This window comes from Sinohyriopsis cumingii, chromosome 7 (assembly GCF_028554795.1).
Source record: "Sinohyriopsis cumingii isolate HCF-2022 chromosome 7, ASM2855479v2, whole genome shotgun sequence".
NCBI lineage: Eukaryota > Metazoa > Mollusca > Bivalvia > Unionida > Unionidae > Sinohyriopsis > Sinohyriopsis cumingii.
In genome coordinates, this window is record NC_142967.1 from 19,229,522 (window position 1) to 19,252,406 (window position 22,885).

Here is a 22,885-nt window from a genome sequence, read left to right on the forward strand (position 1 = left end):
ACGGATTTGAAAATTTCCCAACAAGACATTCATACATTGTGCCCAACCTTTTACTTTGTATTGGAATATCCGGAGTTCTCCAGAGAGTCGGTAGTTGACATGTATTTTGATGCACGAGCAGGTAACGCTGGTAGGGGTTATCGATGTTATGCTGTGATACTTTTTGACAAAGCTCTGTTCTTGGAGGGTGCTGGTGTCCGAATGAGGGTCATCGATGCACCTGTCGAAATGAGGGTCATCGATGCACCTGTCGAAAATTCATAGCTGTCATAATTGAACCAGTTGTGGATTTAGCTCTTACTGAAAATTAACTTGCAAAAATTAAAGACTCAAACAAAAATAACTGTAGGGTCACATTACAACTTTCTTCGGTAAAATTAAGCGGAAATGTCCCAGTGTGGTTGATCCAAAGACAACTCGCTCAACTCATTGACAATGGGAATTAACAAAATAACCTCACCGATATTAAAATTATCAAAGTCAGAAGTGGCAAAAGGGACCGGTGGAATATTTCCATTCCAGCATTGTTGGCAGCATCAGCTACAAAAGCTGCACCGTTAGTGACTTTTGAAACTGCATCCGAGACGGCTTTGAAAAAAGCAGTTGGTAGTCACCTAGCGTCTTGTCGCCCTCTAAAAACGGAAGTGACCTTCGATTACCAGGAGCAACGTGTCAAATACACTCGGGCAAAGGCTTTGGATTACTCTGTCACAGATGATTACGCCGAAGACCCATCCATTGACTAATGTTGATTTACTCGCGATTGCAAAAACTATCAAATATTTTCGTGCAGCGAGATGTTCTTTCACGTGAAGCCGGCATCGTCAGCCTGGATTTAAGAACAGGACCGGAAACTCACTACGTCTCATACGTGGTGACACCCTAACATCGCTTGTGTTCTGACTCTTTTGGACTTGCACCACCAGTTGAGGTTGATAATTGTTTAAATAAGCACGGTAAGCAACAACAACCACAGCTGTATTCGACTATGTCAGTACAAACTCGGTTAAATGGACCCATACGTGGTCATCTTGTCCTTGAAGCGTCGCGTACAGTGGAGCGTTAACCAACACCGCAGACACTTATTGATTTCACTTTAAACTAGGTTTAATACTATGCACAATGCCTATTACAATTGCGGATGTTCCTCTGCCAGAGAACACTGTGCTGACATAGATCTGAGCAAATTAGCCATCATACGGATTTGTTTGAGTTTATTAGCCGTGTTATTATTGGTGTTGACCCATGTGAGCTTGTGATGCTTGAAGATCAAACTGTTAAACTTAAAAAATCTATCGTTGACTTTCTATATATTAGTGTTAAATTAACAGGTAACTGGCATCTGACCGCGGTCATGTAGTTGCAGAATTTACCGACGGGGTGTTGGATCAGCTGGCAGCGGACATTAACATTAATAGCAATTTTGCTCCACTTGTCGAGGAATATCTTCGTAAAAGTGGTATATAAAAGGTTGGCATAATTATTGCTTTTATGCATAAAAGTGGCATCAGACCACCAGAACACAGACGGGGATTTAAATATTCCCGAGGCAGGGTTTTCTATAATTGCATAATAATTGTACCAGTAAAATAGCAATTGGCTAGAAGTGCGTGTGCTATTGCACCGGTGGGTGATGATGAGACTGGACAAATTCTGCCTGCTATACAATTAAATTATGCGATTGTGTTATTAATAAAAAACTATAGTTGACCCTCAGTCTTATCGACGTGAAAAACTAATCGAAGCGGAATGACAGCTGAGAGATGATATTACCAAGAGGCCTATGCTGATCGTAAATTCAAACGCACATATTTTGTCGAAGCTGCTATTTGCGGTCTTGGCGCAGCAACGGCTCTTGGTATTGGTGTGACTGGAATCAGGACAACATCAACCATCGTAGGTGCGCCAGTCGGAATTATAGTTGGAGCTATACACTTGTAACTGGTGTCTCTGGTGATGCTTGCAAATTAATTTCGATGTGATTGCATTAGAAATTGTTAGCAGCTACACGAGATATCTGAATACAATCGGTAATCTGTATTCAGTTGCAATCGAAGATAAAATAATTTTATGTATATTTAATTTAATTGTTTGTCTGTTAGTTTTAAATAGTTTTATTTCATTGCACGTTATTGTAATGTAATATTGTTTGCTGGACTTGACCTGGTCCAAAACTGAGTTCATTTCTGCTTGACCTGATTGACTTTTTTTAATTTTGTACATTTCGTTTAAGTAAACAACTAATAATAGCTTCATTATTATCATGTGTAATGAACTTATTATCAAGATTATTATTCAGGTAAACAATATGTTGTTCAGGGTCAGGGTTTTTGAGATTCCTAAATGAATTTTGTAGGCTATTGTGTTGTAAATAAACAAGGGTCGTTAGATCATTCTAGAAGGTTATTTTCATTTAGGTAATGGTTGTTTTTAGAAAATGCTAATTGTGACCTGAGGTCAAGCAGAGAACTATATTGGACCAAGTCATGCTAGTTTAGAATGGCCTTGAATCTCGATCCACTTATTCGTAACAAAACTCAAACAGTGCATTTTGACTCTCAAACGACTGCCAAGTATTGGCCATTACGTAGCATTTGAGCACACATCACATCAATGCACTGTATTATAATGATAGAAATGCATACTTCAAAGTTCATGTCACAAATGAATGGAATATTTCTTGCTAATGTGGTGCTATTAACAGTTGTGTATCGATCTCTATCGGAACACGTTTCTTTCTGGGATACTTCATTATTAGCATGGAACAAATCTTCGGTATTTCTGAAAACCTACTCATTGTTGGTGACCTAAATGAGACCTAATTAAATTCCAATCTAAAAAAAACTCAGGTAAGTTTTTGTAATTATTAATTTAAAAAAATTCTTAAGTGAACCTAACACAGTAACTGCTCATTCCCTGCTCGACCCTGTCATTGTATTATCTAGCATAGAAATTCTTAATGATATGTCAATAAGTGACCACGTGTCAACTCATTTAATAACCAGTTTATCCTGCAAATCAAATTCTTGCTTTATAAGTCTGCGGACTTTAGAGGCTTAATAATTTAGTAATAAACATTGACAAAGTTTAGCCAATGCTCCGATACCAACGAAGTAACAGATCAATTTACATCCACCTCATTAGAAATGGCTGACGCATGCATTCCTATAAAGCTAGCAATGTTCGACCTTCCTATAAAGCTTGGTTATGATAGCGTTCTGAAGAGAAACACTAGAAACAGAAATCGGTTGAGAAAGCTAGGGATCAGAACAAACAACCCAGGAGACGGCTAAATACAAAAATGTTCGAAATAAAAAGACTTTTTTAATAAATGTTATTAAAATTTGGATAGTATCCAGGCCAAATGAAAAGACTTTTGGAGGCTCACCCTACACTTAGTTAAATAAAAATTATCCTATGATATACCATCACTATTATTCAAACGAAATGATGGCACTTTAAAACACTGCATCATCCGATTCAGAGAAGGATGAGCGTTTAAATTCGTTTTCACATCTGTCCCTAACATCAACGACGCCAATATAACTCTTTCGGAATTATCACTTCGCACTTTTAACAAATTTACAAATATTGTAATAAGCGAACAGGAGAATCTAGATTTTATGAGAACGTTTCCTCTAAATAAAGCTCGTTGTTCTGATAAAATGTCATGATCTTCTTAAGGATGCAGTACCAACAATTATAATATCTCTATATATTTTATTTAATGGATCTCTTAATGAGAATATTTTCCCTTCTCTGAAAATAAGCGGTAACATTTTCAATACACAAGATAGTAAATTCGATCTCACCAGTTACAGACTCCTCTGTTATGGAAAGGGTCATTTTCAAACCTATATACAATTACTTAAAGAAAATGATTTGTTTAACAAGCATAAATTAGATTTTATTCCAAATCATTAAACTGTGTACCAGCTGATACATGTATTCAACAATATCTGTGAAGCACTCGATCATGGAGAAGACATCTGTGTAATCTTTTGCGATGAATCGAAGGCATTCAACCGAGTATGGCAATAAGGTCTTATCCACATAGTTAAACGTTATGAAATAGAGTCAGATCTGATTAATTGGTTCACTAACTATCTTTCCGATTGAACAAAAACTGTTGTTGTGCAAACCGCAGAGTCCATAAGTCAGTATGTTTCAGGCAAGGTGCTCCAGGGTTCAATTATAGGATGTTTATGGTTATATCACTCATATTGCTGATAATTTATTTAATCTCACCGGACGTATTGCTTACACATCTAGAAGTATGGAAAATATGCAGTATATACTCATCGATGACCTAGAAACTCTACGTGACTGGTTAAGTCATTGGTTGGTAAGCTTCAAGGCAGTCTAACTGAAATCATGTTTTCAGAAAAAATAATAATCCACTCTTTCCAGAACTGAAGTTCCAAAATGAATCACTTTCGTTTGTTGACAATCATAAGGAATTGTCCCTTTCATTTAGTAATGTGTGCACTTGGAGCCTACATATTAAAAAGATACTTAACAAGACATCTAAATTATTAAATATTTTAAGATTCCTCAAATACAAGATGCGTAGAAAAGCCTTCGTTATAATTTACATAATAGACATAAGGCCTATTTTAGAATACGCAGAGGTCTTATGGGTTGGATGTTCAACAGCAGACAGCTTAGGGAAATTGCAGTTAGAGGCTGCCAGGATAGTAATACGTCTAGACAGAAGTGCACATACACGGAATATTTATAAAGAATGCGGCTGACCCCCGGTCTCAGAGAGAAGAAAATCCCACAAACTCTGCACATTTGTAATGATTCACCAATTGGTTTAGGACAAATGTTACCCCGTTTTTTCGGTGGGAGAAAGGACAAAATACAATTTACCTAATCGACAAAATTTTTCTATACTAAATTCTATATTTGAAATAATAAACAATATCTTTCCTTAAGTCTTCTATTCTCGCATGGTATACCCTACTTAAATTTCAAATCGGAAAGCGATTTTGTAATATTTAAAAAGTATATTGAACCGCTAAATAACAATGTTGCTTCTTATTATCTTTCTCTTGATAACAGATATTCATAATATTTATACCAGGATCAGAAACCAATGTAGCGACCACAGAACGGTTAGTACAACAATGACCTGATAGAAAATCCCTTATACAGTTATGGGGCAGAAGCAGAAACTTCATAGCCTTATATTTTCGTATGCATTCAATGCATATTTCAAAGGCAAAATCTAATACTTAAGTCTTAAAGAAATATCCGTCCCAGTCTCTACAAGCGCTCTTGTATGTGGCATAACTTAACTTGCAACGGAGCGAACTTTGAATATCTTGAAGCTGTTTCAAAAATACATTAAGGATACAAGGCATTTAACTAATGTTTTTTTCCTTATATCTGTAAATATAAAGGATTTGTTTATATTAATAATAATACGCTTCCCCACTGTATAATAACCAGTTGATAATGATGAAGGTGCATTACATACTAAATGCAATTCTTTTCTTAATTTGATAACATCACTTTTTACGTTTCTTAAATATATCTCTTCTTTTATTTAAATTTTTTCGAAGCTTTATCCTTTATTTGTTAACAGACTTAATGTGTTGTTGTTTTTGTTTTCTACTACTTCTGCCGCTTGTCCTGTTTGATCGATTTTTACAACTGTATTCGTATGGTCAAGGGCATTTCTAATGGTGTGAGAACTTGTAGCGATCCCTTTTGCATAACTTCCATAAAATATGTTTCAACCAATCAGTTGATACTTTTAGCTAAGTGGAATTAAAAACTATAAGTGATAGCAAGTGCCTGATAAAGCATCTATTTTTAATTCCCACTCCAGTCTAGGAAACTAGATGTAGCACGTCATAAATTTCTGCATGAAATGTAAAGTCGTTTTGGATACAGTTTCAACCGCTCGTCTTTTGTATTCATATCCAAATAATTTGATTGGAATTTGCCAGTTTTATGGAGGATATGAATGACGATATGTTTAATATAGGATTACACTTGTTTTAACCGAATATGCTTGTGGACACAATGCAAGCATATTTGTTTTCTGTATGTTCTGACTGGGAAAAATGTGTAAATAGTTTTCGTCAACCCTGTTAAACCCACTGAGCTGGTAATTGAACATATGGGTATATATCTAGACATTACAGTTATGCAACAATGTTTGTTTTTTGTTGACTTCCAAAACAGGTAGGACAATAGTTTTACTGCTTTGCAAAACAAAAGTCACGTTTTTTTATGAACCTATAGGCTGAAATTAAACTACAAAAGTGTGATTTTGAGAAGCTTTAAATTTTAAGGTTCATTGTAGAACATGTTTGATTTACAATTATTTGTTTTGAAAAGATGAAACAGAATCTAGCCTTGATTATTTCAAGGAAAATTAACAATAATATTAAGGTATAAAAAATGTTCAAAAATGTGATAATTCATTTAACAGTATTTATTTGTAGAAAACCAAGCAACAAGCAACTGTTTACGAAAATTTTTACCTGTTTTCGGTTGAGACTCTTCATTTATCCGTTTACGAAGTTTGCTCGTCTCAAAATCGGAACTATTGTGTTCGACTACTACTCTTTTCCAGTTTTTAGTTGTGGTAGAGGACAGCATATCCTTCATTTTCTTTGTGTGCTTTTGTATGTCAGCCTTAATTTTCGAAACATTAGGGTTCCCTTTTCCAAAGGCATCGCATCTCATTTCATGCTCGTAGAGATCATCACGGATATGAACTAATTTTTTCATTGCTACTTCATCAATATCACTCTGATTGAATTTTCTTGCATCTTTGTCGATGACGGTGAGTGGGAGCAAGTGAACACAATCCACAGCTTCTACATCCTGAAGAGTTGTGGGTAGATTTCGGTAGATGTCTTGGGCTTCAGTGAAAGACGTTGGTTTTTTTATATCCTTACTTTCACAGAAAATCTCACATTGAATGTCATCAAAGGTAATTATTCGTTCATTATCTTTGTTTAATTTATCAGCTAAGAACTGTCCAATAGATAATATTCCTTCGAGTCGGATATCCAGTAGATCAGTTTCTTTATCTCGCTGTTTGGTATATTTAAAGTCAAAAAGTACCTGATTACCATGTGTCATCCCAGCAACAAAATGTGTCGCCCCTTTATCCCTGGCCAGTTTGAGCAGCTCTAGATTATCACACAGTTTTAGAACAGTCGCCGTATCAAGCTCCTCGTATCTTTTCGTCTGTTTGTACTGAAGCGTCATTCTAGACTGTCCAATTGAAGAACTCATGTCACTAACATACTTTCCCGAAGCCGACCCTAATTCTAGCAATCCAAAAGCCACTCGAACTTTCATATGGCCACCAAATTGAAAAGCTTCCATCCTCTCGTCTATGGTGTAGGAAGACTTTAAATCAAGAATGTGAGACGGACAAGGTCTCGATTTCTTGACTACTGTGGGGCATTTATCGAGTAAATTTAGAGATTCAAAGAGTGTATCAGTATTTGCATCATACGCCATTCCAAGCTTAAAGTTTCTTCCGGCAGCAGATAGACTGAGCGATAGATCAGACGAAGTGTTCAACATTGTGTCTTTTTATGAATAAAACCGTTCAGTTGTTCAGTTTCACACCATTAATAATTTATTTAACATTTGTTTCTCATTGCATTAGTGAAATAAGGTAGCACACCCTTTGTTTCTCACTTACCACAGGAAGAAAATAACTAGATTTATGCGCATTGTTAATGTCATTCAGTTACTATTATGTAGACAAGAAGCCTTTATGCTTCTGTTTTCTTATTATAGACACCTGTGTTTGGAGCAAATCCACTGCACCTGAAATAGATAAGTACTTTTATATACAATATAGAGAACATTAAAATGTAACTTTGAATGCATATGACATAGACGTTCTTGCATTTGATGAAATGTTCAACTTTAACAAAATGTTTTGAAATAAACATATATTCAGAGTCCATAAAGGTTTATTAGAGTTCTGTTGTCATCGTATATATTGATGGATCTGAACCTTTAAATGAATAATTGTTGAGGGAAATAAAGGACGTTCTTTTTATAATATTATTTACATCATGAAGAAAATATGTTTTATTATTTCGTATATTTCTGGGTGTCAGTCGTTAAACAGTGACATATAGGTGATATGGATGATATGTTATGAACATGATGATGATGATACATGTGGTAAATCTTTAGCTGACATGTTGTCCTTTGGACTTATTTTTAGTTATATTTGGACATCTTTAGTTATATTGTCTACATTATGGTATTCAAATACCGGTGCGACAGTATCTTTAATGTTCCAAAGGGTTATTTTATCATTGCAACTATAATATTAGTACCGATCCTTTAAACTTGTCATAATAACGGTAAACATCTCCATTTCTACGGTAAAATATAATTTAAGCTGCTGATGTGCTAACTCGTAATGTCGCTCGACGTTATGTACAACATACGGAATTTACACATAGAACGAAGACAAGTGAGTTACTTCAGTGATATGTTGTTCATCTCCCATGCCGTAGAGCATGGTGAGAGAGGTACTACATGGAGATGGTGATACTGACAATCATAATGTTTTGTGCTAAAATTGTATGTTAAAGTTCCTTCAAGTCAGTTACATGGTGGGCTATACATTCTTTCACAGACATACATTAGATAAAAGATTCTGCTGACAAGTGTATTTACTATTATTACAAAAATCATTTTTTTTTAATGTTGATTGAATACAAAATCATTAATGGGAAGAGAAAGCCTTTATCTTGCTCGTCATGCCTATCATAGCGCAGTTTCATATATTTAAATTGTTTTTAAATCTATTATTGCTTTTTAACTGTTAATGACTAACCAGCCACATTATTATCACAATTCTCACATTTTTGTAATCCTTGTTACTTCTTCCATGATAAATCTGAATATGCAAGTGTTGTCTTTCATACGGCTATGCCTGGCCGGCTGTATTTGACGTGTCTTACATATTCATAAGATTACTCCTTTTTCTCTAATAGAGGACTTAGACATAATTAAAGTTGCCGAATTTATGATAAAATTACTGTAGTGAGGCTGCAAAATCATTTTTATCTTCGCTTTGTGCAAAATTATATCATACGAGCTCTCTCTCTCTCTCTCTCTATATATATATATATATATATATGTGTGTGTGTGTGTGTGTGTGTGTGTGTGTGCGTGTGTGTGTGTGTGTGCAAAACAAGTAAACCATCAATTACAAATAAATAAGGACTTTATGTTGATGCTATAATTAAGATATAAATGTGTTATGATTAATGCTGAGTGCGTTCAACTAAATGACTGATTTAAACGTGTCCGTCAGTGTTGTCGCTTCAGATGTTACGGACTACTGTCAGTCAACACTTTAAGAAAAATACATTATGAATATTTGTAATATTTTAAAAGCTGTATCTAAGTTAAAATTCATGTAGTTATATGTTTAAATTTGATGAAAATTCAAATATTTAGGAATGTAATCATACTTTATGAAAAGTACTATGTTATTTTTGTCTACATCTTTATATAAAGGTAGATATACTTATTATCCATGCCCGTTGCAAACACCCTTGGCTATTCATTTATTTCTATACTTATTATCCATGCCCATTGCAAACACCCTTGGCTATTCATTTATTTCTATACTTATTATCCATGCCCATTGCAAACACCCTTGGCTATTCATTTATTTCTATACTTATTATCCATGCCCATTGCAAACACCCTTGGCTATTCATTTATTTCTATACTTATTATCCATGCCCATTGCAAACACCCTTGGCTATTCATTTATTTCTATACTTATTCTCCATGCCCATTGCAGAGACCCTTGGCTATTCATTTATTTCTATACTTATTATCCATGCCCATTACAGAGACCCTTGGCTATTCATTTATTTCTATACTTATTCTCCATGCCCATTGCAGAGACCCTTGGCTATTCATTTATTTCTATACTTATTATCCATGCCCATTGCAGAGACCCTTGGCTATTCATTTATTTCTATACTTATTCTCCATGCCCATTGCAGAGACCCTTGGCTATTCATTTATTTCTATACTTATTCTCCATGCCCATTGCAGAGACCCTTGGCTATTCATTTATTTCTCTCTGCAGCCACTACATGTGCCCTGGAGACATGTCATCTTTACAAATGCGCAGAGAGTTATGACAGAGATGACGCACTTCTGTGTTGTCAGTCTCATCCTCTCCTTCAAGATCACATTACTGAGTATTTTGATGTGTCACAATACTATAATAGAAAATATTCTTTTCTGAATTCAAAATAATTCCAAATTAATGTTCCACAACACGAATATTGCTGAGCAGTTTGCAATTCCAGTGAATAATAATTTGAATAAATAATTCCACCAAAATTAAAAACTGAACACTGAACACTAATACTGATTTTGCTTAGGATGCTAAGACGCGAACGAGGGATTTTCAAATATACAGCTTTATATAACAAGCTCAGACACAATAACATGGCCAGGATGTAGGTTATTTTCGTTACTAAAGCATTCCAAGTTGTCAGCAAGTTTCAGAATGACCAAGTTAAAAACTAATATCATACATTCAAATATAAATAAACATGTCTACATCTGAATATTTAAGCAACAATTATATATAAATATTGATATATGCATTATGTTGCTTACATAATAATTGTGACTGGTCAGGTACACCATTAACTTGATTTTAGACAAGGTCAAATACAAAATATGGAAATACATAACATATGATCATTAAGAAAAACCAACACACCATATAAAATAAAAATACATAACAATATTATATATAGCATATATATCAACGTATGGAACTTATAAACAAATACGATATATATAGGGATCTATCACCATTGATAATCAACGTATAGAAGTAAACGCAAAATATTGACAATGTATGATCTATCACCAATGGTATAAAAAGTATAAGATTTATACACAGCTATGAACAAGGTTTGATTCTGTCACAACGGGCAATCAAAATATAGAATTTATACAAAAATGTGAATAATTATTCATTCACATTCAGGCTGTATGTATAATGAATTACGGATTTCACTTATATGGTTGTACTGAATATTGATTCAAAATGGAACATATGTATATCATGGCGTATAACTGTATTTCCGGTTCCACAGCACTCATCAAGTAATCAATGATTTACCCAGGGCAGACAAGATGTGTGTGTGTGTGTGTGTGGGGGGGGGGGCAACGAGAGGGGTCGGGCCGAACAACACTTTTAAATTTTATTAAAGAATAATTTTGGTCAAACAAGAACAAAGAGAGGCTCGGATGTTTCTTATCCCAGGGCCTGTGATCGCTCTCTACGGTCCTGGATCCACCACGAATGGCCTGCTCGTCCTGTCTGCTGAAAGATCCCTTAAGAGCGTCTTCATTCCTTGACTCACCGTTAGCCCCGAAGCTTTGATACCTCACTGCCAGTAAACCAATACCGTCCTCCAAACCAACTTAACAATCAGATGCAGCAAACGAGTTAAACGAAACCACACCGAGTTATATGACTCCCTGTCACAAACAAAACAGCTATGGCCCTGTAGGTTGCTCCCTTAAAGTGAACCGCTTCCTAACAAAACTTGTTATATTTTAATAATCAATTCAGACTTTATACGTACTGTGGTTATGTTGAAATTCACTGCCTGAGATCTTAAAACTCATACATTTCACCATTTTTCCAATCTAATAAATGTTTCAAAGGAAGAAAATGATTTGTTACAAAAATCTCTGACATTAACCTTTTTTTAAACTAACAAGATGTTAGGTGTAAGCAACGTTCAATTATTAAGTTCAAAATTAAGAGGTACCACCTCTTAATTCAGTCGCCAAAGTAGCTCGTAATTCCAAATCTTTTTTTGGCAGTGCTTCAAAAGTGATGATGTATACATTCAACAAATTCCCATATTGACTAATCTAATGACAACAACATTTGCACGTGGCGGACAAAATGAAGTGAAGAGATGCGGGCCGTCTTTGTAAAGTAGATCTGAGAATAAAAAGCGTGTATCAGATATAAACAATAAGACTCAAGTACATATTTCTGATTAGCTGGGACACTTGAATACTTTGAGGGTTAATTTGTGCTGAAGAAAAATCCAGCTGTTGCGAAATCCTTATTATTTGGTTATCATACTACATGGACTTGCAAAAATTAATGTACGTCAGTTATGCCTTTAAAGAATAAAAAAGTAGTAGTAAATGCAAGACCAAGTACTGCATCATATCAAACTCAAAATCATAACAGCGTATAACATAAGGATCACCAAACGTATGCGACATAGTGTGACGTTAGCTTCTTCTCTTTACGACGGTGACGGCATCTAATTTTGTGTTCCAGCTCTTGAATGAAATCTGTTGACCCACGGATGCAGCCCATCAACATCGGATTAATTCATTCGCATGTGAAAAATGTCCGGGTTTCTCAGTTCCAAGAAGAAATTACACGACTTATAAAGCGATGAAACGTCCATATTATATAGTTTTAATGGCACCCAGACTCCCAAAGATTTTAAGGCCAATAACTGTATAGATTATGATTATTCAGATCATTTGGCATACATTTACGGCATTTTTTCGCAATTAACGGCGGCATTGGGGTTTTCGCCATGCAGCATTTGGTGAACCCTACTCAGTATTTTGAAATAGCTCAAGACGGAAACAAACCACCCTCGGGCAATCCTGTAGGCGATAATAATACCCGAGCACATTTCGAAATATCACGCATAAACATTAAGTACACACAATTCTGTGGCAGACGCTAGGAAAGATATATGATAAGTAACTGTGAAGGTTAGTATAAAAAAATAGGTAGACAGGCAATACAAACTAAACAATGAAGAAATACAACTATCAGATGTCCCAGCGTTTACCGTAAGAACTTAAGAAACAAGTGTGGGTGATTCAAAGAAGCGAGCATAATGTAAGCTTCAGTTCAGCTTTGAGAACAAGCCCTTAAAACACACACACACACACACACACACACACACACACACACACACACACAAGTATTGGAAATAAACAAAAATATCATAACTGAGAGTAATAAAAATCCAACATTTCTGCAGAGTCATTATTGGGATACTAAATCTGGACAATTTTTTGAAAATTGTATCGCCTTGGCCCAGTTATAAATGCTCCATCAAATCAATCCCGCTCAGATATTTTCACAAGCTCAACACAAAAACACCGACGTTCACTACTTGACTCAACGATATGCACATATGCTTAAATTAATATGTGACAATTGTAAGATGGTAATGATATGTTGTGGTACTGACGTGCATAGCCTTGCAACACATATTGGACTTGGTGTGCCGATGACCACTCGTGGAATACATTTCATGAAAGGACCCATATAGTTCTCTCACAATTTACTGGACCAGAAGTTTTAGTTGGGAGGGAAAATATTGTGCGAGTCTGGACTCGAATTTATCTCACACGACACTTTAACAATAATAACAATTGTATAAAATCTATGTCGGAGATGTTATAGAACAGTATGAAAATCTGCTAGCGAACACTAGAAACTGATTTGAAAGGCTATTACTGATGACAATGGCAAACGACACGTAATAATATCAAAATATTTGCACCTTAAGACCCTCAAAAGGGCTTTGAACAAACATTTGCACTAGCCAAAAGAAACTGAGGGATATTGAAAAGACAACAAGCTCAACCGTGGAATAGGTTGCAGCGCTAACGGAAACAGAAGAAGAACCGGATTCAATTCGCTAAAAAGCTAAACGCATCAAGGATATTACAATAGCAGCAAAAGCAACTGCAGAAACTGTTATGCGCTTGCCAGCTGCGATGGATGAATTCAAAGAAGACGTAGTTGAAGCTGGAGAAAGAAGACGTAGTTGAAGCTGGAGAAGAATTGGGTGTGCTTGCAACAGACACCCGTGTACTTGATGAAGACGTCAGACAGGCAGTTGCCAACAGAAAATACTTGCCACCCGAATACAAGTCGGAAATGCAAACATCGCTTAAATACTTCAGTGAAAGAGCTCATGAGTGCAATTTACAAAAGTAATATACATGTCGCTGTTTGCAGTCTCGGCGACTGGAAAGAGTACGTGATAAAAATATCATAAAAGACGAATGATAAACACTTGTAAAAGGAATGGCCAAAAATGGTATTCAAGGAGTTTATGGGAATGCGACAAAATACATGTGATCAGTGGTATCATTTTGTAAACACTTGATCCTTTTATAAATGAAAGAACGCAAGAAGGTGAAACTCTATGGGCAGATTCAATGGAACAGCATTCAAATTAGCATGAATTGCCAAGACAACAACGACCTACAGGCCCCGAACCCGACATTGAATATGCTACTGAGAAAAAACTGCAACATGAATATGAGGTACAACGTACATATGAAGAACAATTAAAATGCGAAGCATGTGTACCCAAATTGAAGAGAAGCATGCAACTATATACAAGCCAAAACATGTATCACCTTCTGCAATACTTGAGATCGCATTTGTATGGCTGCGAGATTACAGTGGGCCTAATATAGAATCACAACCATTTGTGTTTTCACCAGATCGTGGAACAACTTAGGGTATGGTATAACTTCTTACAAGAGCGTACGATATTACTTCTATCGACGATGACGCTGGCCGAAGAATTCCATGTTGACTGAAAAAGACTCTAAAACATCTATACGTGAGCATGAGCCCACACTCAGCTCCGTCATTGCAATTGAATCTCTACAGTATTTGGCTCACACTGGACAGTCGTCGTTGAAAAGAGTTCAAGGTTGGTCCAAAGATATTCCCGAAAACCATCAATGTTTCCCTACAGGGCCTTCAGAGACTGATATCCTGTTGCGTCTGACATTGTTAAAATTATCTCAACGATGCTGATCAATTCAACCCGTGCTGCCACCTCTGGTAGTAATAAAACAGGTCTAAAACGATTGGCGTAGTTGTTCATATATATATAAAGGTTTGATTTTCGCTAACTTTCCAACTGGCTGATTCGATATTGATTACTCCCACGGCTCATATGTATCTTCAATATCAAAAGAATCGGTCGACACATAAACGTTTACACTTGTGGATCAAGAAGAGTTCGTTGTCTTCTAGATGGAAATTGTATATTAGAGATCAACCTGATATTTAATATAACGACCATCGTGTGCGGACGTGTGAGACTTCTGCGTGTTGTAAATGGAAGAAAACCCGTTAACGCAATATATGGAGCTGGCCTGGGCGACGTTATTCGTGGATTGTTCAAAGATGCACCAAAAGAGCTTATAGCCTTATCATTGTGTGCTGCACCTATCGCTAAAGAACCTGCTACGTGAGGCGTTGATAGTATCAAAAACGTTCCTGTGGATAGTATTGTCTATACCAATATTTGTAACTACTGGTACATGATTTTGTCTGTTGTATTTAGTTTATATTCATGACTGTAAAGTATAGTGATTGTCTATAGCTGATACTGACGTGCATTACTTGGTGACCAACCGATTATTAAGACAATAAAAGATAAAAAGTGGACGTGAGTGTTATTGACATCCAATCACCCAGTTCGACTGTTGGTGAAAACCTAAACAATATGTCATCCTGAACAGCTACTCCTGTTCTTTCCTATCTACTTTTAAAAATGCCACAGATTAAATGATTTGAATCATTGAGGTAATCCTGACAATATGAGGCACGATATGATACCCCATGCGTTAAAATCGTTTGTCATCTGGAATGTCGTGAGAACAACCTAAAGCTGATCTTTTGACAACCGCGTATGACACAGATTCGATTGAAAAGACAGAACTGTGTGTGGGCGCATGTGCGCATTAAATGTTTTGAGTCTTTGCCTGTCATTAACAATGTGATTCTTCATCGAATTGTTTCACTGATCATGTCCATGCAGCAAACGCCTATGAATGTTCAATATATTTCCAGGCAGCATCACTGTCTAATGATAAAACAAATAATTTCCTTGCACCAAGACCACCAAATGGTTGTGATCGAATATTAGGCCAAGAATAATAAACTCTCAGTGACAATAATGCAATTTCAAGTGTGCGTAATACTCCAGCAGTAACACGTGAAGTCACATTAAATTCTGGTTTCATTGATGCGATTGTGATTATCGCGGTAACGCTCTGTGTTGTCTTCTACAACAACACAATTCATCGGAACATAAATGTCGTATAAAACACGCAGCTTTCAATCGCCCCAAAATTCACCAACGGTGTCCTATTATAGACCATTGATGTCTTCAGCAAATTCATGCAGAAACACGAAACATGTTTTCCGGTCCATACTGTTGTTGGTAATCAATCGCTGACTTATGCACGTGACCTCATTAATGTCGTTTGGTGCGCTTTTACCCGCTCGAATCGATCAAAAAGGTATTTCCAATTGATCAGCAATGTCGTTAGAATAATATAGTTCACAACGCTATTCCTTCCTTTCGTTATTGCATTGCCCCCTTCTGACAATTCTCTTTCGGGGTTGACTGGTGAAGGTGCATATTTAGACGCTTGCAGTTTATACGTAAGATCTTTCATAACTTCAATGGCTTGGGAATATTCTCCAGCTTAAGACATATCAAGGTTTTTGTTTTCAAAATCAGACAGCTTACCAGAGGCTTGTTTAATCCTTGCTCCCTGTATACCCACTTGACCCATACCATTGTATACCCTTTGTTGGTTCTTGCATCATTACGTTTGTCCGGTCGGGAATTCGATGAATCCTCTTTATATATACATTTTCAAACATCTACTGGCGACCATGTTCATTAAACGGTTGCTTTGGTGCTGTTAGCATTGACTGGTATGCGGGTGGTGGTGATAGTGGATGTATCATTTGAGGTAAGATTTGTATGTTTTTTTTTTCTTCTTTTACACGTCCAATTTTTCTGATGTGTTCCTTGATTTCATCTATCGCTTATTGTATCAAATCGTCTCTGCATTGCTGTTGTTTCTTTCTTAATATCCTTGGTGTATTTAGCTCTTTTGCTAATTTGACGTGGTTCTAGTTCTTTCCCCGTTAGTGTTGCCACCTGTTCCACTATTGCTCTTGTGGGCTTTCAAAATCTAGTTACGCTCCACAATTTCATTTTTTTATTTAATCAATGGTGCAAATGCTTGTTGTTCAAAACCCACTCTGTGATCTTTTGGTGCAGTGTGTCTTGACTGTAGCATGTCTTACAGACTTTGGCAGCCTTCTATAGAAGTACGAATCAGTTCATGTTGTTTGCAAGCGTCTTTATGGCGTGGCTTGCTATATTCTTCTATGACATCACTGGCTGAGAGAGAGAGAGAGAGAGAGAGAGAGAGAGAGAGAGAGAGAGAGAGATTTTATATGTTTATCACGATTGTTAAATTGTTCTATGAGACGGGTTAGTGTCTAAACCAGCCCGATATTTTTCTGGGGTCCAATAGTCAGGTCAGTAAGGAGCAGGTTATACGAGTGATTAGTGACCTCAGCAAATATATCACGAAATACATTAAGCAAGTAATTAGCTGCACACCAATGTGTGTTTGAAAGACGATGTACATCAATGCCAAGAAATATCATCAAACACGTTAAAGTTGCCACGAATCAGTTTAGGCATCTGTGCATATTGTTCAGTCAAATAGATCACATGGGTGTTTTGAGTCGACCTCGTGAAAATGTCCTTGCTGGATTGATTTGAAGTTCAAGCATCACATCGATGTGCTTAACAGAATTATATTCACTTGAATCTAATTCATCAATGGTAGAAGCTTCATCAGTTGTGGAAAAGAGATCAACGCTAGTAGCTTAACCACTCAAAATGTTGCCACTCTACCCTTGCTTAAAATGTTTGATAACATCATAACACTTTCAGCCAACGGTGGAATCAAGTACAACTGACCAATGATTAATGCCCGAACTGAGTTTTGAAATATGGGACTGGTTCCATCGAAACTTTGCTTGGGTGCTTTAGGTGCTGCTTGCGCAGAGAAATTAATGTCAATCAAAACCTTTTTCGTCGTGCCATGTAAAATGTTCTTGCATAATACAATGATGTCTTCATATTGTCTGCAATATCGCTTAAAATCTTGTACCGCAATTCCACTCGATTTCAAAGACGTAATGGTCAAATGACGATTACTGGAATTTGTGTTCACGCTCATTTAAAAAATTGTCACTGGTGATGTCGCTGTTACATTAACAAAATTACCAGTAAATATCCTGGTGAAAATCATATATGTGGATGCAGTTACTGTGGACTTGATATACAGCTTGATTCTTACATCCAACCAAAGCCTGGTGATGCACCTTATAATTTTGTTGATGATACATGTTACCAACATTACCTTGTTAATAACACAACAAACTATATACACGCGATCAAACGTGCTGATATATATCTCATCCATAACTTGCATGCAATTAATTCGATACTAGGAGAACAAATAGCTAGATAGATGAGAAATGGATATTAAGGCTAAAGGTGCGCGTGTGTGTGTGATTTGGATTTTTAACGTACCTTTAACAATTTTTCAGTCATATCGCTGCGATGTCTGTACTGTGACAGTTTACAGTGATCTCTAGCACTGGGGCATCATGCCGTATACATGTAGCATGATGTCCCACCCAGTCACATTATCTTGACACCAGGCCGACCAGTACTAAAACTAACCTCTTATTGATGAACCCCAAGCGAGGCAGCTGTTAGTACCATTTGTGTACGTCTTTGGTATGACTCGACCGGGGATCGATCCCACGACATTCCGCATCCGAGGCGGACGCTCAACCACTCGACCAACGGAGCGCAATTGGTAGTTTCACTAATTAATGGTAAAATATATCGATACAAAACGAACATGGTTTCTGAGCAGACTTTAAGTAAAATATATTGCAGTCCTCGCAGTCATTGGAAAATGTGAATTTGCGTTGAATAAATAGAAATCGCGGAAAATGTCACTTATGATACGATCGAGCATGGTTGGTCCAATAAACATTGCAGCAGATATACCTAACTGCGCCTAGAAAAAATCACGTGATTGGTTTTGTCAAAATACTAAATTAGGTTCAACAGATTAATCATTTATCTCTTTCACATCATCTTGTCAAGGGACGCACAAACAAATAAGCATTAACCATTATAGATGTTGCAAGTGGAAGCTGAGCCGTTAACTTTTAAGATCCTGAAATTATCGCTGATGGAAGTTAATGCATCTATGCACGCGGACGATTAACATGGTTACGATTATTACAAGTCGATCCAGGTCAAGAAGTTGTTGAAGCTGTTACTGCACTTTATCAAAACAGCAGGTGCGATGTCGTGGTGCCAATAGTAATGTGCGTCGTGACCAAGCTAATGTGGTAGTACTACTAGTACACTTGTAGAACGCTAATTTGGATTTCACTACGCACAAGGATTATTAACCAACCTCATACCCTATCGCGCGTATGATTAACACGACTTTGAATATTCACACATGCATTGAACAATGATATCGCAAGTGTAAATAAATTAAAACCAGCTAAAACAATTTGGCGAAAAAATTTCACCATTACATATACAATTATTTCAAACCCACCGCTTTTAGAACCATTCAGAATTAATTTTCATCGGTATTGATATACACCAGGAGAGTCAGAAGGCTGGCAACATCGCGATACTCACATAGTATGGTTAATTTATTTACAATTTCAAATAGGATTGATTTTGCAAGACATCCAACACATTATAATTTGCCGCCTGTCGATAAATAACTAGGATATCGCAGAACGGTCGAACCACCAATCAAAGCATTTGTGCGAGAGGCATTGCAAGTCGTTCCAGCGAATACAGAATTACCACCAATATGTGCGGGATCTTTTGCAATCCACCAACACCCTAGGGTTGCATAATTGCTGAACCATAACTATTATTGATGTAAATAGAAAAATGTGTAACTCTGTGGTATAATGGGGTCACACCCGTTTATGCATGGGTTGTTTGCGCAAGCATTTTGATTAACTGCTATTGATATTCCACCACAAAGTGAGCTCTCAATAAACAGATGCATTTCCACATTAGTCAACAATTCAACTCGAATGTTTAAAAAATTAAAAGTGCATCCCAGCCATTCTATCTTGTTACCATCGCTAATGTACTGGTATGGGTACGTTCCTTCTCTAGTTAGCAATTCAGTGTTAGTGGAAAAATACGGACTAGTGATTTGAAACTTTTCTGCCGTTAAATTGCTAACTAGCTTTATATGGATGAATTCAAAAGCTGTAACGCAATTGTAAAGTGTAATTGTCCGAGGCTAAACACATTTTTCAATATCTTTTGGTATATCACTTATTGGTGCCTTTTGGCGATGATGCTACTGCTTGTATTATTAAACGGCCATCATATTCCGGTAGGCTATGAAACACCACATTAACCTTTATATGACTTGGTTTAATTCATTACTGAACTTGCATGCGCTGCGCGCAACACCTCTATAAGCACCAGTGCTGTGAAAGTAATCATGAACTTAAAAATCGGCGATTCTATTCGTATATTACTCTCAAGTGCGAATTGTGTCAGTTGTTGTAAAGTTACAGCCGGTTGTTGCACAAATATAGGTCCTTGTAACGCACATATATCGGTGTTATGTATATCAGTATTGTGTGCTTAATATTTTGCCCATGATTGTATACTCTTCTTTAAGATAATGGTAATTTGTAAACATGTTTACATGGCTGAAGTTTCTCCATGATTGTTAGTAGCAAGAGTGCAAGGACAGTCTTACAGTTAGACTAGGTTTTCCTCTTAATTCATTCCTGTTTTATGTCAGCCAGTTTGAATCAATGATCATAGTTTGCATTTACTTTCAGACACAATTCGAGAGGAAATCATTATTTAAATTATTCATTGGAATGACTAAGTACTCATACACTTTTGATTAACACATTCTTTTTGAATTATTGAGAACTAATTCAAAGACATACTGGATTGCATCATTCTAGTACACCAGGATATTCAAGACTATTGGAATTCATTTGCAACATTCTATAGTTATGGACTTGTGGTAGGACATGTACGATCATTTGTTACAAAACTGTAAGTGTCTCTTAAATTTTCACTTTGTAAATTAAGGAAATATTTTTTTTTGAGTTTACATAATTAAAGGCCTAGAGTCGAAAGAGTTGTATTTTCGTATAGGGCCTGGTATTCGTAATCCATGCAGTTGTGTGATTGTCTAAGTTGAATCACAATCGGCATATTTAGTAATATCGTTCTCTAATTGCGAATTCCTCCAATACATATTTCACTCTATCAAAATCAGAATCCGCACTAGCTTTAATCCTAGAAATTATTTCGTTAACTTCTGTGTCTATTTCATCAACACCGTCGGAATTTTTCTTAACAGCATCGGGTATTTGTACAATCATAGGTTCCGGAAAACTAATACTCGCCACCAGATCCACATGGCCGGCAAAGCGGATTATATGATTTGACTCCGATGCCGCAGTTAAGGCATGACCAAGTAACTGTACCAAAACGAAACGCCAATCAAATGTGATTTACAATAGTCATACTGGCATGTTATTTTGCATAGGTCATTTTCCCCAAAGCATAGACCTTTTCAGTTATTACATCCCATTTCCATTGAACTGTTTATATTTGTAAAGGTTAGTGGTTAAATTGAATTATTGTTCCACTCGTTGAGGTTCGTTTTCTAGTTGCCACTGGCGTATATCTTCTTCTGTACAGTGTTGTAAATGGATATAATGGTAAATATCCAACTTTAACATTAAACTTCATATAATTTAAATGTTGGCTTTATAGTAATTCAAAATTTTAAATCAGGCGTTTTGAAATAAGCAGAATCATTCTCTTTAGAATCATAAGATATCTTTGAAAATTTTAATAAAGTATATTTCAACATTGTGTCAGGCCAAATGAGCTCAAGCGAACCTTACTGCCCCAACACGTTTGTATCCAGTACAATAAAATGTCCTGAAGCGTTTGCAAATTTCCTCAAGAGGTTTATCTTCTTTGTTTTAGTAATAGCAACTGAGAATATTTTGCCAGTGACCTGGAACAGTGAGGGCTCTTAACCACTCGGTCACTAGGGGCCCCTACACTGATGTAATAATCCATGCATTTATTTGGTGTACAATGCGACAAAAAGAAATATATTGGACACGTATACATAATTTTGACATTGGTCTTGGTGTGCTCGTTCAAACAATATTATATTAAGGATTTAGTCAACATCTCCTGAGTAAGAAATTTCCCAACGGTATCGGCTTGGACGAACGCTAAATATTAAGAAATTTTTATAATATCCTCTTTAGTGTTCTCTGGATCTGTATTACATTGGTTTTTTGCTTAATAATAAGATCGATTTCAAATATCAAGATTTGCACGTTATTTATGACATAACATATAGAATATGACGTTTTGAACAACGATGATGATGTGTAAATTAATTAAGTATTAGGTTTCGCAGGTGTATGCATTACTTTATTTGTAAAGCAGCTCTGACAACAAGAACGATGGTGGTATTTCGTCTAATTTTTCCATGGACTTTGGCTGTTTTTGGCTGGATTACAGCAATGAGGCCTTGACGAGGGTGTCCCCCACCCCCAAGGTAGGCGACACTTTTTTTATCGTCATACCCCTCCTGCTGATACTGCTCATATGTTTCTAAATCAAGGTTAAGATACGCTTTGAAGAGAGAGGTGAAGGTACGACTGGGACGGAGACGAGAGGGCTGGAGGTAGATTTACGAGAGAAAGAGAGAGAGAGAGAGATTACCTATTGATCCTTCGGTCTGTATTTCATCGACCAAGTACCAATGTGGAATGGAAGTGTTTCAAATCAATATATGTTACTGACAATATTCCACCCTACAATTGCATTTCGTCCTCCTATCAGCGATCAATTTCTCA

The 22,885-nt window shown here is 36.4% G+C and overlaps 1 protein-coding gene across 1 annotated transcript in view; it reads right to left on the reverse strand.

Moving 5' to 3' along the window:
- Nucleotides 1–22,882, reverse strand: part of LOC149794820 (verrucotoxin subunit beta-like) — a 48,348-nt gene extending 25,466 nt beyond the window's left edge. The window contains exons 1-2 of the mRNA XM_089964479.1: nucleotides 22,752–22,882; nucleotides 6,501–7,809 (exon numbers count right to left, since the gene is read on the reverse strand). Coding sequence (XP_089820605.1) covers nucleotides 6,501–7,560 — 1,060 coding nt within the window. The 5' untranslated portion in view covers nucleotides 7,561–7,809; nucleotides 22,752–22,882. The remainder of the gene's footprint in view (nucleotides 1–6,500; nucleotides 7,810–22,751) is intronic.
- Nucleotides 22,883–22,885: the final 3 nt, after the last annotated feature.